The 15,564-nt window shown below is 46.0% G+C and overlaps 2 protein-coding genes across 2 annotated transcripts in view; both read right to left on the bottom strand.

The window, feature by feature from the left end:
* Positions 1-197: 197 nt before the first annotated feature.
* Positions 198-7,678, bottom strand: LOC141809319 (uncharacterized). The gene is made up of 6 exons (XM_074696299.1): positions 7,634-7,678; positions 7,581-7,586; positions 6,569-6,803; positions 6,092-6,277; positions 1,056-1,345; positions 198-341 (listed from the first exon to the last, which is right to left on the bottom strand). Exons 1-6 carry the CDS (start codon positions 7,676-7,678, stop codon positions 198-200), a joined length of 906 nt encoding a protein of 301 aa, XP_074552400.1.
* plbd1a (phospholipase B domain containing 1a) overlaps positions 7,497-15,564 on the bottom strand; it is an 11,195-nt gene continuing 3,127 nt past the window's right edge. The window contains exons 4-11 of the mRNA XM_074696901.1: positions 15,440-15,564; positions 14,973-15,113; positions 11,667-11,811; positions 11,391-11,591; positions 11,174-11,314; positions 8,757-8,942; positions 8,406-8,512; positions 7,497-8,309 (exon numbers count right to left, since the gene is read on the bottom strand). The exon at positions 15,440-15,564 is cut by the window's right edge and continues 17 nt beyond it. Coding sequence (XP_074553002.1) covers positions 8,133-8,309; positions 8,406-8,512; positions 8,757-8,942; positions 11,174-11,314; positions 11,391-11,591; positions 11,667-11,811; positions 14,973-15,113; positions 15,440-15,564 — 1,223 coding nt within the window. The 3' untranslated portion in view covers positions 7,497-8,132. The remainder of the gene's footprint in view (positions 8,310-8,405; positions 8,513-8,756; positions 8,943-11,173; positions 11,315-11,390; positions 11,592-11,666; positions 11,812-14,972; positions 15,114-15,439) is intronic.

Here is a 15,564-nt window from a genome sequence, read left to right as displayed (position 1 = left end):
CTCATTTCAGATATGCACACCAGAAAAACACACACACACACACACACACACACACACACACACACACACACACACACACACAAACACACACACACACACACAAACACACACACACACACACACACACACACACACACACACACACACACACACACACACACACACACACACACACACACACACACACAGGGCTTCATTTAGTCTGACACATGTTCAGATCTTGCATCTGGGGAAGGATCTTTCTTCTGTATCACCTCTGGTTCCTGTGTGTAAAGACCTTTCCTCACCAACAGAGACAGAACAGCAGCGTTGCATTGTGGGAGAATGAAGGATATTATTACCTAAGGTAAGGAACAATACACAGGTGAAGGTGTTCAGAGAGCCAGATGATGCAGAAATAAACACAAAAGAGACCAACAGGTGACAAACTGAGAAACCCAAATACAAAAGTGTTGGCTTTCATGCTACCACTTGGGGGCGCCAAAGTCGAACACTTAGAGCTCCACAAAGAGGAGCTGAACCTCACACAGGCATACTTCAGGTGATTCTTTCTCCTGCTGTGGGTTTGAGATCCAAACCACTGATCCACATGGTCCCTCTCCCTGAAACTGAATCCAGATCCTGAGGTAAGCAGTCTGCAGGAAGCTCGTCGATCGAAAAGCTTTAACAAAGTTATTGACCGTGTAAACAGTGAAACTACCATCAGACCGTGTGACCATGTGGAAGGAGTTCATGTAATGATAACAGATGATTCAGTAAAGTTAAACACTCTTGGGACAGGGGTCTACACTTTCAGTCTTTATTTCATCAGGCAGTGCAGAGAAACAGAGAACAGGCACAGAAATCTTCAAACGTCGTCTAAGAACCATAAAAACATGGCAGGATGGGGAGCTATCCAAAATATGGATTAAAATCAGAAACTGAACACACTGAGCTCAGAGTGCAGAGTGTATGCAGTGAAAGGAGGAGTTACACACACACACACACACACACACACACACACACACACACACACACACACACACACACACACACACATGTTCAGACAGGTCTACACAGTTTTGGTTGTAACCAGCACGGTGCCGCCCAGCTCTGTGGCAGGAAGTGGAACCCTGTGCTCCCTCATCGTGCAGCACGAACACAGCCCCCCCCTCTTCCTCCTCCGTCCCAGCATGCTCTGGGGGATCCCTGTGAGTGGTGAAGGCCTCCTCCTCCCGGGGCCCACTTTGGGCCCCTGGGAGCGGGTGGGTCCAGGGGGCAGGGCAACTAGCTGCAGCGTGGTTGTTATAGACGTGTATGATGGGCGGCTCTGCTTTCTGGAGAGGGTCCTGCTGCTGCTCAGTGTCTGCTGAGACAAACACACACTCCATCAACACACTCTGGACTTTCAGACTGACATGGAGAGCTGTTTGCTCTCTGATAAGAACTAAAAACACTTTTCTTTCATCAGAAACACTAAGGACTAAACCAGAGTTCAGGGAAAACTGTGATCCACACCAAAACACACCAAGTCCACCTCCAGGAGGTCAGGGTCTACAGATCAGGGGGTGAATCATCTGATCCCTCATGATCCAAGACTCCAGAAACGAAGGCTTACAGCAGCAGTGCCAGGTTACACCTTAATGTCCTCTCTGTTCTCACAGCGTGTCTGAACTTAACTGGGCTTTATTAAAACAGGAAATGCAAGATTTCAATTAAGTCCAAGAGCCAGCTCAAAGATTTTATCTCTGTTACGAAACAAACAAAACCATGACGCCTCAACATGTCAAAGAACTGTAAACCTCATCATCAGGGGGGAGATCCCAGACGGGTCGTACCACAGGCGTCTGTATCGATAAATAAAAAATAAAAACAGTCTTTACAGAGAGGGAGAGACCCCACAGAGCAGAGGATGAATCATGAAAGCTGAAGCTTGAATCCAACACAATAACTCCCTGAAAGCGTCTCCTCCCTCTGAGCAGGCATCTTTAATCACACCCCAACATCAGGGGAACATTTCATCACATTCATTTCAGTAAGAAAAACTGTCTCTTTAAACAGCTCTGATTCACCCCCATGTGACCTGAAAGTCGAGCTGTGATTGGCTCAGAGGGTTTCCTCAGTGAATCAGAGACATGACAGAGTGCTGAGATAAGATTACAGTTTACTAACGAAGGTTTGTAGTCAGTAGACCACAAAGAGAAAATATATTCTTTCACATTAGCACTAAGACTTAAATGAATGTGTTGAGTGAACAGGTTTCAAACATCAGCTCAGTATATTCTACTTATGTTCCGTTAACGTGCCTTAAAAAGACATCGTTAGGGTTCAGACTACAACTTCAATCTGACTGATTTCAAAGGTTTCTCTGATCTCAGCTGGTACCACGGGACGTTTCATCTCTGTGTGTGCCTATAAAGACTCAAGTTGTGCAGCATTAAATCTTACTTTAATTAAACTCATTTTTCAGCTTCTTGCAGAAATTGATCTGAAGCTCAAACATCTGAGTGCATCACATGTTATCTTTAAATACACGTTAGAAACTCAAATCTACTCAAATGTTTTTGTTTTCTTTTAGTGAACATGGTCTCATTGAACTTCAAGTGTTAGTTATAAGTTAAAAAGTGAGGGGAAAAAATCGTATTCAGTTTCTTCATGGAGTTAATGTTTGAATGTTCAGATATTTTTACTCACATCCATCCAGGCCTCATTTTTCTCTTAAATATCTGCAGATAAGAGATTTTTCTGGGCCTGTCAGCTGGATGTGGCTCACATAAAGTCTGATATAATGTTTATGATGAGAGATGAGACATGAACACTTCATTAGGTGTCAGTTTTTGACGTGTGTAGATCACATACCCTTTAATTCAAACATGCATGTTTCAAGGTTGAGGAGGACAGATAGAGACAGACAGACTCCTGTGATGGAGGCTTCCTGCTCCCTGTGATGGTACTCTAACATGAGGGTAACATCAGTAACCTGCTAAATGCTGCAGAGCTCTGTCCTCATGGAGGGTTCAGATGAGATCAGACCTCTTATCTGGTCTCCATGTTGGGTTTCTGTCAATAACATTTTATTAACAATAACGGGTCTAGACCTCTTCATGTTCTTTGGAAGGTGTCCTGATACAAGTAAAAAGTCATTGATTGATTGATAAGGCTAACATCGAGATAACATCAGGATAACGTCAGGATAACATTCGGCGTACATCAGGCTTACATCTGGCTAACATCAGGCTAATGTAAGGCTAACATCATGCTAACTTGAGCTAACATCTGGGTAACAATAGTAAAAAGTCAGACTTACATCAGTTTAATGTGAGGCTAACATCATGCTAACTTGAGCTAACATATGGGTAACAAAAGGAAAAAGGCATACATCAGTTTAATGTGAGGCTAACATCAGGCTGTTTTCAGACTAACACCAGGATGACATCAGGCTAACTTTGGGATGACAACAGGCTTACACCAAGCTACCATGAGGCTAGTAGCTGGCTACTTTCAGGCTAAAATCAGTATAACATCAGGCTTATGTCAGGCAAATATCCTGCTCAAATCAGGCTGACGTCAGGATGTCAGGATAAATCAGACTAACATAAGGCTTGTGTCAAGCTAGTGTAAGACTTACATCCTGCTTAGATCAGGATAATGTCAGGCCAACATCAAGATTAAACCAGGATAACGTCAGGCCAACATCAGAATAACGTCAGGACAACATCAGAATAACGTCAGGACAACAGGCTGCTGTCTAAGATGCTCTTACCTCATCACATGTTGAACATGTGGTGGTGTTTCCTTGACACTCAATGAAAAGAGCTGATGGTAAATCTTGTTTTTACATTCCTGAGTGCTGTGTGCTGTGTTTGTGTGTTTGTGTGTGTGTGTGTGTGTGTGTGTGTGTGTGTGTGTGTGTGTGTGTCTGTGTCTGTGTCTGTGTGTGTGTGTGTGTGTGTGTGTGTGTGTGTGTGTGTGTGTGTGTGTCTGTGTGTGTGTGTGTGTGTGTGTGTGTGTGTGTGTGTGTCTGTGTGTGTGTGTGTGTGTGTGTGTGTGTGTGTGTGTGTCTGTGTGTGTGTGTGTGTGTGTCTGTGTGTGTGTGTGTGTATGTGTGTGTGTGTGTGTGTGTGTCTGTGTGTGTGTGTCTGTGTGTGTGTCTGTGTGTCTGTGTGTCTGTGTGTGTGTGTGTGTCTGTGTGTCTGTGTGTGTGTGTGTGTGTGTGTGTCTGTGTGTGTGTGTGTGTGTGTGTGTGTGTGTGTGTCTGTGTGTGTCTGTGTGTGTGTGTCTGTGTGTGTGTCTGTGTGTCTGTGTGTCTGTGTGTGTGTGTGTGTCTGTGTGTCTGTGTGTGTGTGTGTCTGTGTGTGTGTCTGTGTGTCTGTGTGTCTGTGTGTCTGTGTGTGTGTGTGTGTGTGTGTGTATGGCTGAATAAGGGTCCATTGAGGATGGTTTGCTCCGTCAGCTCTAATGCTGGCTGCTGATAAATTCCTCAGATGGTGTTTTCTCGGGGTTATTCAGAGCATGAGCCGCGTTAAGCAGGACGTCACGCTCTGGATCATGTCAGCAGATTTTTATATGAAGATCAGAGACTTGATCTGTTCAGCCTGACCCACACTTAGACATGTGTATGTGTGTATTTAAAGGATTAATGAGGTCTGCCTCAGGGTAACAGTCTCTCCTCCTCTCTGCATGGGCCTGGGATCAGAGCAGCCTCATGTTCCCCTGTATGTGTCTGTAAAGGGCTGTGAACAGGCTCCCTCCTTCCTGACTAACAGATGTGTGTGTGTGTGTGAACCAGAATAGCCGGCAGCCGAGCCAAGCTAACCCCTGGGACAGCCGTGAAGAAGAGAACAGAAACTGTGTAGTTTCTGCCGTCATGTTCTTCACCGTCACACTTCATCACCTGCTCGCCTGCAGCCCTGCTCGCCTGCAGCCCTGCTCGCCTGCTGCCCTGCTCGCCTGCAGTCCTGCTCGCCTGCAGCCCTGCTCGCCTGCAGTCCTGCTCGCCTGCTGCCCTGTTGCCCTGCTCGCCTGCAGTCCTGCTGCCCTACTCGCCTGCTGCCCTGCTCGCCTGCTGCCCTGCTGCCCTGCTCGCCTGCTGCCCTGCTGCCCTGCTCGCCTGCTGCCCTGCTTCCTCTGCGCTCCTCTCCACAGGTGTCAGAGCCTCAGCACAAAGAGTCCACGTCCACAGGCTGAGGGGGACCCTGAGCTAGCTCTGTGTGTGTGGACTCACCCGGACTAAACTGGGAGCTCAGACCGCTCTGCTAACAGGTCCACTGAGATCTGCTCTGTGTGAGGATATCTCTGCAGCACACTGAGCTCAGAGCGAAGCATTCAGGTGCAACCACATCACAGAGGCCCCAGAGCGAGAGGGGGTCTGCTCAGACCTCAGGACCAAACCAAAGCAGTTAGATACAGAGCAGGTCAAGACTCCAGTCCAGGAGACCCCAGTGTAAGAGACCCCAGTGTAAGAGACCCCAGTCCAGGAGACCCCAGTGTAAGAGACCCCAGTCCAGGAGACCCCAGTGTAAGAGACCCCAGTGTAAGAGACCCCAGTCCAAGAGACCCCAGTCTAAGAGACCACAGTTTAAGAGACCCCAGTCCAAGAGACCACAGTTTAAGAGACCCCAGTCTACGAGACCACAGTTTAAGAGACCCCAGTCTACGAGACCCCAGTCTAAGAGACCCCAGTCTAAGAGACCCCAGTCTAAGAGACCCCAGTCTACGAGACCACAGTTTAAGAGACCCCAGTCTAATAGAGGTTTTTGTGTAGGATCTCTGATCTCTGACCGGCTATCTGTTCCTGATCTTTGTGTTTAACTGTGTTTCACAAATAAAGTTATTACAAAGTGAAGACAGAGTATTTTCTACAGCTGAGGTTTCTGGGAAATGTTGTTCTCATGTCAATAATTGTATAAAGAAAAACAAACAGTGGTGAAATAATAGAAGAAACCTGCATATATATATATATATATATATATATATATATATATATATATATATATATATATATATATATATATATATATATATATATATATATATATATATATGTGTGTGTGTGTGTGTGTGTGTGTGTGTGTGTGTGTGTGTGTGTGTGTGTGTGTGTGTGTGTTGTTACCGGGGGTCCTGCTGGTCCTGCTGTGTTTTCTGCTAGTGATGATCCACAGAGCTAGGATCAGGGTGGAGACCAGAAGAGTGACCAGCACCACTGAGATCCACACAACCGGACTCAGAACCATCACTGAGGTGACCTCAGGAGCCGGGGTTGTGGCCCTCACCCGGACCACAGGAGGCAGGGGGGGGCCTGCAGGAAAAGGATGATGAGATAACAGAAATAAACAGATTTCATCCTGAATGTGAATTAATGACCAGTCAGAGGCACCGATTTCTAGCTCCATCATCATCATCATCATCATCATCATCATCATCATCATCATCATCATCATCATCATCATCATCATCATCATCATCATCAGCAGCAGCAGCAGCAGCAGCGTCACAGACCTGTGGTTCTGATGGATCCAGGAGTTCAAGTTCAACTCTCCTGAAGCAGAGAGGAAACCTCCTGACCTGGTCCAGAGTCACTGACACTCACCTGTGGATGGCGGCGCAGCAGGTTTCAGGGCCAGCAGGATCTTGCTGGACGAGCAGCGTTTGATCAGGCTGTCGAAGGTTTTGCCAGGAGGACAGTCCTTCTTGGCCATGTCAGCAACAGGACTGAGCAGCGGGGTGAGCAGCGGGGTGAGCAGCGGGGTGAGCAGCGGGGTGAGCAGCGGGGTGAGCAGAGCGGCTGCTGCCGGCCTGACCTCCTCCTCACAATGACACAGAGCCTGAAAATACAGCAGCTGAAGCTCGAGCAGCGAGAGACAGAGAGGAGGGATGCAAAGAGAGGATTTCTGAAATGAATACAGAGCCCCAACAGACGTTTCAGTTCCTTCATTTCAGAGGAAAGAGTGAATCATCACACATGCCCCCAGGGACAGAGAGACAGAGAAACAGAGAGAGAAACAGAGAGAGAAACAGAGAGAGAGAGGGATGAGGAGGAGAGGGCTGCTGAGAGAAACAGAGACAGAGAAAGCCCTGACCTTTCAGAGCTCCAGTCTGCGTGGAAACTCTCCTTCTGCTCCCCTCACAGTCCACAGGTGACCTCCCACTGAGCAGGCTGACGCTACCAGAGGAGATCCCAGGGCTCAACCTCTCCAACCAGTTCAACCAACTAAAGTTAACCCTTTGTTGTGTCTGTCTCTTAAACATATTCATCTATCAGGGCTGAAGGAGGATGGAGGTTTGTAGATGATACATGTCTGAGTGATTTCCCTGCCGCGTGTGAGCCACCCTGCCTTCCTGGTCTCTCAGAGCTTCTGAGAGTCACACCTTCAGTCCATTTTTAACCTGAGAGCAGCGTTGTGTGTCTGTAGCTCTGAGCAGAGACCACAGCACAGCCTGCAGCTGTCAACACGTCTGAACACAGAGACTCTCATAAGACACCGACACAGAGCGACACCGACACAGAGCGTCCTGCTGAGACTTTAATGAAAACATGAAATGAAAACATGAGACAGATGTGCAGTATCACATTTCAGATCACTCCGAAACAGCAGGCTCACCAAGACCTGAGAGATCAACACAGGGTGGAATAAAAACACACAGAAACACACACCAAGATCCACAGAAACAGCCCTGAGTGTGACATGTCACTCTTCATGTTTGATCCACTTAAAAATCAAAGTCTTTTTGAAACATGTGAAAAAAAGAGTTAAATCATCAAAGCTTCAATCCTGTTTCATTAAATCATCAAATCTCTCTTTGTCTGAGGCACGTGTGGCTTTAAACACACACACACACACACACACACACACACACACACACACACACACACACACACACACACACACACACACACACACACACACACACACACACACATGCTTTAAAACACTGATCAAAAACCTGATTGGCAGTTTGACATTTCACCCACCAGAGGGAGCTACTTCCAGAGAAGCCTTTGATTGGACCAATCCTGAAGAAATGTCAGATAAACTTAAAACCTGTGAACCCTCAACATTAACAGAGTTTGTTCTCTGTCTTTTTCTCTCACACACACACACACTCTCACACACTGTCACACACAGTCACACACTGTCACACACTCTCACAGCTCATGGCCTGAAGAGCAGAGGAAACATCTTGATGAAGGTGAAGTTGTAGTACAGAGGCAGACCCTGGTGGCTGATGCTGCTGAAGTTTCCCCAGGTGAACGGGGGCAGACCGCCCTGCGTGGTGGGTCCGTTCAGAGCCTCAGCGCTGAACTTCTCTGCCATCAGGAAGTCCGTCACCTGGAGGCGAGATGGTACAGGGTCACTCACACACCTTCTCCTGCCTGAACAAAGCCTGAATCAGACGTGTTTACGCTCAGACGACTCGGTCTCCACCTTCGTGTCGTAGCAGCCATCTGGAGAGGCCCTCTCTGCCATCAGGTCCCCACGACAGCAGATGGTGTTACAGGGGTTCCCCTTAGAGTACGGGTCCTTCTTGTAGTCTGAACACACACACACACACACACACACACACACACACACACACACACACACACACACACACACACACACACACACACACACACACACACACACACACGTGTGAGCTTTAAGTGTCACAGCTGTTTGGGATCTGTGCTCAGGGTCTGCAGAGGACAAACTGGTTCTGGTTCTGGTTCTGGTTTGATGAACTGACCCGCAGCCTGCTCTTCCTGGTTCAGAGCTCACTGTGGGTCACAGACCTACCGTTGAACCTCATGATGTACTTCAGAGAGTCCAGGTCCTTCACATTGCCCTGGTCCCGCCGGAAGATCTTGGCCCTGGGGCAGAGGTCGTAGGAGAAGGCATCTCCGTGCTGCTCCCACATCTGCACGTAGCCGCTCAGCCTGTAGATCTTCTCATGGAAGGGGATGTTGTAGGACGGCCAGAAACCTGCCGCCATCAGACAGAGAGGGAATCAAACACATGGAGAGAGAGCGAGAGTCCTGACACACACTGGTCACGCCTGACCCAGAGCGTTGGAGCCGCTCTGAACTCTGAGCTCAGCTGGAGAGGACTGAGGTAGATCTGTTACCCCGAGGTCCAGAGCAGATGCAGAGCGTGCAGAGCGTGCAGAGCGTGCAGAGCGTGCAGAGCGTGCAGAGCGTGCAGAGCTCTGAAATAGAGGATCAGAGACTCTCTGAGCTCTCTGCAGGACATGGTCTTCAGACAGACCTGGAACTGGTTTCAGCCCTTTGTTTTCATCAGGACAGAGGCATGCTGGGGAATCAGCTTCAGGTCCAGTGAAGTCTCCTTAGACTCATTTCATCAGATGCTCAGAGAAGTCAAACTTTGGTCTTCACGATGCTTCACAGGGCGAAAGTGATCAACGAGGCCCCGCCCAAGCCTTCAGCTATGGCTCAGTGGGTGACGAGGCAGAGACATGGCAGGCATGCTGCCACCAGACCAGATCGAGAGGGTGGTCATGGCCGGTGTATGGGCTACACTTCAGGGTATCGCTGGCGCAGTCCACAACACAAATGGAGCTGGGCCATGGCCGTGGTGCGGGCAGAGCTGCGTGATCTGGCGACTATAGAAGTTGTGGAAGATGGGCGCTGACCTGCCTACTTTACACCATATCCAAACATTTAGCCTTACACTTGGCAAGCGATTTGACATTCAGATTAAAGTCCAACATTTAGATTTAGATTTAACATTTAGATTTAGATTAGACATTTAGATTTAGATTTAGATTTAACATTTAGATTTAGATTTAACATTTAGATTTAGATTAAACATTTAGATTTAGATTTAGATTTAACATATTAAGTGTAGCGTTAGTTAAGGCAGGTCACGACGTCAAGCTCTTACAACATAGCTGTCATCATCAGTGCAGATCAGCTGATGGCTCGGCTGACTCCCGTGTCCACCTCCAATTGGATTTAGATTTAGATTTAACATTTAGATTTAGATTTAGTGTAAACATTTAGATTTAGATTTAACATTTAGATTTAGATTTAACATTTAGATTTAGATTTAACATTTAGATTTAGATTTAACATTTAGATCTAGATTTAGATTTAGATTTAGATTTAACATTTAGATTTAGATTAAACATTTAGATTTAGATTAAACATTTAGATTTAGATTTAGATTTAACATATTAAGTGTAGCGTAAGTTAAGGCAGGTCACGACGTCAAGCTCTAACAACATAGCTGTCATCATCAGTGCAGATCAGCTGATGGCTCGGCTGACTCCTGTGTCCACCTCCTAATGGAAAACTGCTTTTAGAGCGGGCTATTTAAGCTGCTCCTGTCAAACCTACTTCCTGCTTCCTCTGCTGGCACTTCACAACCCACCTCCACCCCAGCTCCTCCTGTTATTTTATTCATTGTTTGCTCTGCTCTGTCTGGGTTTTTATTTTGCTGCTGCGCTCCCTGTTTATGCCGTCCATGATGGCTCACGATGGGCAGGGAGGTGTGCTCTTCCTGCCTCAGGCTTTCCACCCAAGCGCGTGGAAGAGCAGGGAGTCCCAGATCAGAACCCTACCGCCAAATGAAAATTGTGCAAGTTAATAAAGATTATTTTTGACAAAGTGATCCTGACTAAATTAGATTTAACATTTAGATTTAGATTAAGATTTAGATTTAGATTTAACATTTGGATTAAGATTTAACATTTAGATTTAGATTAAACATTTAGATTAAGATTAAACATTTAGATTTAGATTAAGATTTAGATTTAGATTTAGATTTAGATTTAACATTAAGTTTTAACATTTAGATTTAGATTTAGATTTGACATTTATATTTATATTTATATTTAGATTTATATTTAGATTAAGATTTAGATTCAGATTCAGATTAAAATTTAGATTTAGATTAAGATTTATTTAGATTTAACATTTAGATTTAGATTTATATTTAGATTAAGATTTATATTTAGATTTCACATTTAGATTCAGATTTATATTTATATTTAGATTTAGATTGAACATTTAGATTTATTTTTCAAGTGTTCAGATGTTAATGAGTGTATAGAAAAATATTTTTGCATAAATTTTCGGTTAAGAAAAACTAGCTGAATGTTAGAAGTGTGAACTCAATCCTCACAAAATGTTGCTTTAAACCAGTGACTGAAATTCTATGATGGGCCGGTCCATGGGGCGTCCCTCAGATGTTACCTTGACGCAGGGCCTGGGTCTGGTCTGAGTACTCCACCAGCCCGGGGATCTGCTCCACCACGGTCAGAGCTCCGTCAGACACGCTGACATTCAGCTTCACCTTGCTGCGGTCCAGCACCATGTACTGGTTGTTGTAGGTTCCTGCAGGCAGAGGGTTTCAGATCAGACTCTAACATTTCACCTGAGCAAGCAGGTGGAAACACCTGTCAGCACTCACCTGAGTTATACAAGGAGAAGGTTTTGGCCCACTCCTCCCCGTCACGAGCCAGACCGTTGGCCAGACGCACCCTCTGCCAGGCCAGCAGGCTCTTGGGAGTGATGAGGTCATAGAGGGAGGAGTTGAAGATGCTGTTGGTGGTCTGGGTCATCATCAGACCGCTGCCCAGGAGGTAGAAGTCATCCAGAGACACCAGGTAACCTGAGGAAAGGATCACATCAGCGTCAGAGGCAGTGAGATCTGAGCATCTCACTGAGGACCCGTCCCGAGGCGTACCTGGGTAGCTGCTGAAGGACACTTTCCCTGTGGCTGTGTCTGGGTCAGAGATCTTAAAATCCCAGTGTTTGTAGATCCTCAGCGTGGCGGCGTACGTGTACCAGCTGGAGTGAGCGAACAGGAGGTTCTCATAGCCGGGCAGCATCTGAGAGAGGGACACAGGACAGGAGAGGACAGGAGGAGACAGGACAGGAGGAGACAGGACAGGACAGGACAGGACAGGAGGAGACAAGACAGTCAGGAGAGGACAGGAGGAGACAGGACAGGAGGAGACAAGACAGTCAGGAGAGGACAGGAGGAGACAGGACAGGAGGAGACAGGACAGGAGGAGACAGGACAGGACAGGAGGAGACAAGACAGTCAGGAGAGGACAGGAGGAGACAGGACAGGAGGAGACAGGACAGGACAGGACAGGACAGGAGGAGACAAGACAGTCAGGAAAGGACAGGAGGAGACAGGACAGGAGGAGACAAGACAGTCAGGAGACAAGACAGTCAGGAGAGGACAGGAGGAGACAGGACAGGAGGAGACAGGACAGGAGGAGACAGGAGAGGACAGGAGGGGACAGGAGAGAACAGGAGGGGACAGGACAGGAGGGGACAATGAGAGATGGTCTTCACTGCCCCTGTTAATGCTTCCATCCCCACAGACTGATCCTCAGCGGAGGACTTGCAGCCTCTGACCTCATGGTTCACTCTGTGACCTGATGCAGAGGTGGGAAAACACCACAAGACGCTGAACAGCTGTGGGTACAGCAGCGTGTTCCTGTGTGGGGTGAATATCAGAGTGTTACTACAGTGGGAGTGGGTTTTGCATGTGATGATGTCATCGCTAAGTGGGTGTGTGATCACTATTTTGGAAACTCCCCAAATGTGGGCTCAGAAACTCTGCAGAGGCTTTTTCACTTCCTCATGTTCAGAGCTGCTGGGCTGGACCTCCACTGACTGGTGTGTCCAAAACATATGAAAACATATGTTTGGATTCAGAGGAGGCTCCTGAGTCAGCCTCCACAGTTAGTCGTAGGATTTATTCAGTTGTCATAGATAATACAATATTTGTCACAAGACAGAGGTTTCAAACAAACCCAACATCTTGTATAAGGTAGTGACTGAAAAGACACAGGAAGAAGCTAGATGCTGATCTGGACCTAGCTTACATATTTAACAAAATTAAGCAACCAAAAACAACATCATTACACGGTCAGCACTTACAATCTTCAAAAATAACTCTACAAACCATTTTTCTGAAGATATAACTTGAATTACAGGTTTTTAAAGGTAGGGTATGCGGGACTTTTCATCACTTGTGAGTTAACATAACAGTCAAACTGGGCTCCTCCTCCTTGGATCAGTGCCAGCAGCAGCACACACCCACAGCCTCTGACTGTGACTATGTGAACACACTCTCTAGCCCAGAAACCACCCGTAGCATCATGTTTCTACATGGGAGACTCGAGAGCCTGACATGTTAGCACAAGCTAATCACAGGTATTTGACACATACCTGGTTAGCAGAAAGCTAACTCCCATAGCTCTTTGTCCTGTGCTGCTCTACAAGTTCCTGAAAGTGAGAGAAAGTTGAGCCAAGCTTCACCCTTGTTTAGGAAAAAGCTTTATCTGTTTGGAGTTTTGTTTCACTTTGTTTTTCTCCCCCCGTGCTATGTCTGCTATTGTAGCTGCTCTGATTAGCTTCTTCCACAGGCTAATCAACACACAAAGTCACTTGCGCACTGGGTGCACTGTGATTGGCTGATGTAACCACGCCTACTCTTCGTCCAGACACATCCTGAAACAACCAAAACATCAACAAACAGGCAGAGGAGGGGGTTGAGGCAGACACAGACACTGACTCACATGTACAGAGACCCAGAGGAGACGATTGAGCAGGATTACTCCTTTAAGTGTTGACATTTTATTTTTTTAGGAAAACCCTGCAGACTCTATCTTTAAGTTTATATTTGCATCATTCCAAAGTTTAACCCCAACAACAGAAACACTCCTCCTTTATAGACCGGTTAGCTTTCTGCGCAGAAAACCTGCAAACACCTCTTAAATTAAATAGAGTCTCTAGAATTGAAAAGAACTTTTGCACAGCACTTGAGAGTGAATTTAGTTTTGCTGTGAATATTGTTAACATCATTTCATAACAAAACAAGTCAAAAATTCCATAATATGTGAATTTAGAAATAAATGATCAGTGTGGGTTAATAATTGATCTTATTGATTATGTGTATGGCTCTTTTATGGAAAACAACTTTTGAATCTATATGTGATTTCTGTGTAGATCTCCACAATTCTAGTAGGATATGTAGAGAACAATGAGCCAGTAATGGATTGTTTTTAATTCCATAAATCTAGATTTATTTAGATTTATCTAGATTTTGACAGAATTGTCACTGACTTTGAGATTTTACCTTTTACATTATAAATATGTTGTTTCCATGTTATTTTACTGTCAATTATTCAATTTATTTCATTTTTTTCTAAAAACCATTAACTTAGTTTATTAATGATATTAAGAGATTATTTATTAACACCAAACTAAGTTTTGATACTTTCCAGCTCACCTTTAATGCCAGTCAATAGTGTTTAAATTTCTACCCAAACAAACTAAATCTGTATCATCTGAGAAAATAATGTTTTGGTTTTTCTTATTTGAAGTTCATGATGTAAATATCTATGAATCTGTTTTCACACTCAGGCTGCTGTAGAAACACAGTTTCAAGCTGAGTGAGGTGTTTTCATGGAGGTTAATGTGAGAGCTCTGAGTCATGAGCTCTTCATCATCACACACAGTATTTGTGGAAATGTGGCCGACGATGATCCTGATGTTAGAAAATAAATGAGTTTGTATATAAATGATATAGAATATATAATGAGTAAGTAGGTAGATAAGTGTTGGATAAACATGTCGGACTGGTCTGACTCTGCTCTGTCTGGGCGTCTGTGGGTCTCTGGTTGGTGGCGGATGTTGTCTGTTGGACTGTCTCTGGTGTTGGGTGTTGGTCTCAAACTGGTTTTAAAGGTTAATCTGAGGAGGTGAAGTGTCTCTGATGTGCTGCGCCAGTTAAATACCAGTTCAACTTTAGCTCACAGGAAGACAATGCTCACATAACACTGAAGAGACACCACGCTCTTTATGTGCAGACCAGACCCACAGGAGGGCGGGGGGTGCTTTCACCAGCCTTTATGAAACTCTTTAAAGTGACCTTTAAGCTCCTGTGAGGAGGTTTTTTCTGCCTATCAAGCTCCTTCCTGTGTTCATTGAGTTTGTATGAACCTTTCTGGATTATTCTTTGACCTCTGACCTTGATGAGCGCAGAGCAGTGTCCCATCCCTGGGCTCTTGAGAGGTCTGTGGCGAAGGATGGAATCAGGGTCCAGAGCTCGGCTCAGGTCCAGCAGGTCTCCGTCTGCGTTCAGGAGCTGGACGGCAAACAGGGACAGCGGCTGTGGGAAGGAGAGCCGGTAAACAGCTGTTAGGAAGTGACGTCAGAGGGAGACACCCACCTGCGGAGCTCAGTCTGGGTCTGTCTTACACCAGGATCAGTTTGTGGATCAAAGATCAGATCATGAAGTGACCCAACAGAGACTGATCTGCTCCTCTTCCCCCAGATTTTAGAGAATTCAAACGTCTGACTACATGTTCTGTTCATGTTCACAGTTCCTCTTTTCTGACAGGAACTGTGTGACCCCTGTGGGCTGGGGGGAGACCTGTTTGGGTGCGGCTGAGCTCTCTACTACCCCCTGCTGTCCCTCAGGTGAGGTCTCTCTACCTTCTTCCCTTGTTTCTTGGCCCAGTCTGCCGCTCCGGCCTGCAGCCCGTCCAGCTGAGCCGTGATGAAGCCGGCGTGTCTCCACAGAGGATCTGAGTCTTTGTTCAGCTTCACCTGCTCCCTGG

This window comes from Halichoeres trimaculatus, unplaced genomic scaffold, assembly GCF_033239565.1.
Source record: "Halichoeres trimaculatus isolate MK-OKI-2021-1 unplaced genomic scaffold, fHalTri1.1 fHalTri1_scaffold_20, whole genome shotgun sequence".
Classification (NCBI taxonomy): Eukaryota; Metazoa; Chordata; class Actinopteri; order Labriformes; family Labridae; genus Halichoeres; species Halichoeres trimaculatus.
This window is presented reverse-complemented; position numbering and strand designations above follow the sequence as displayed.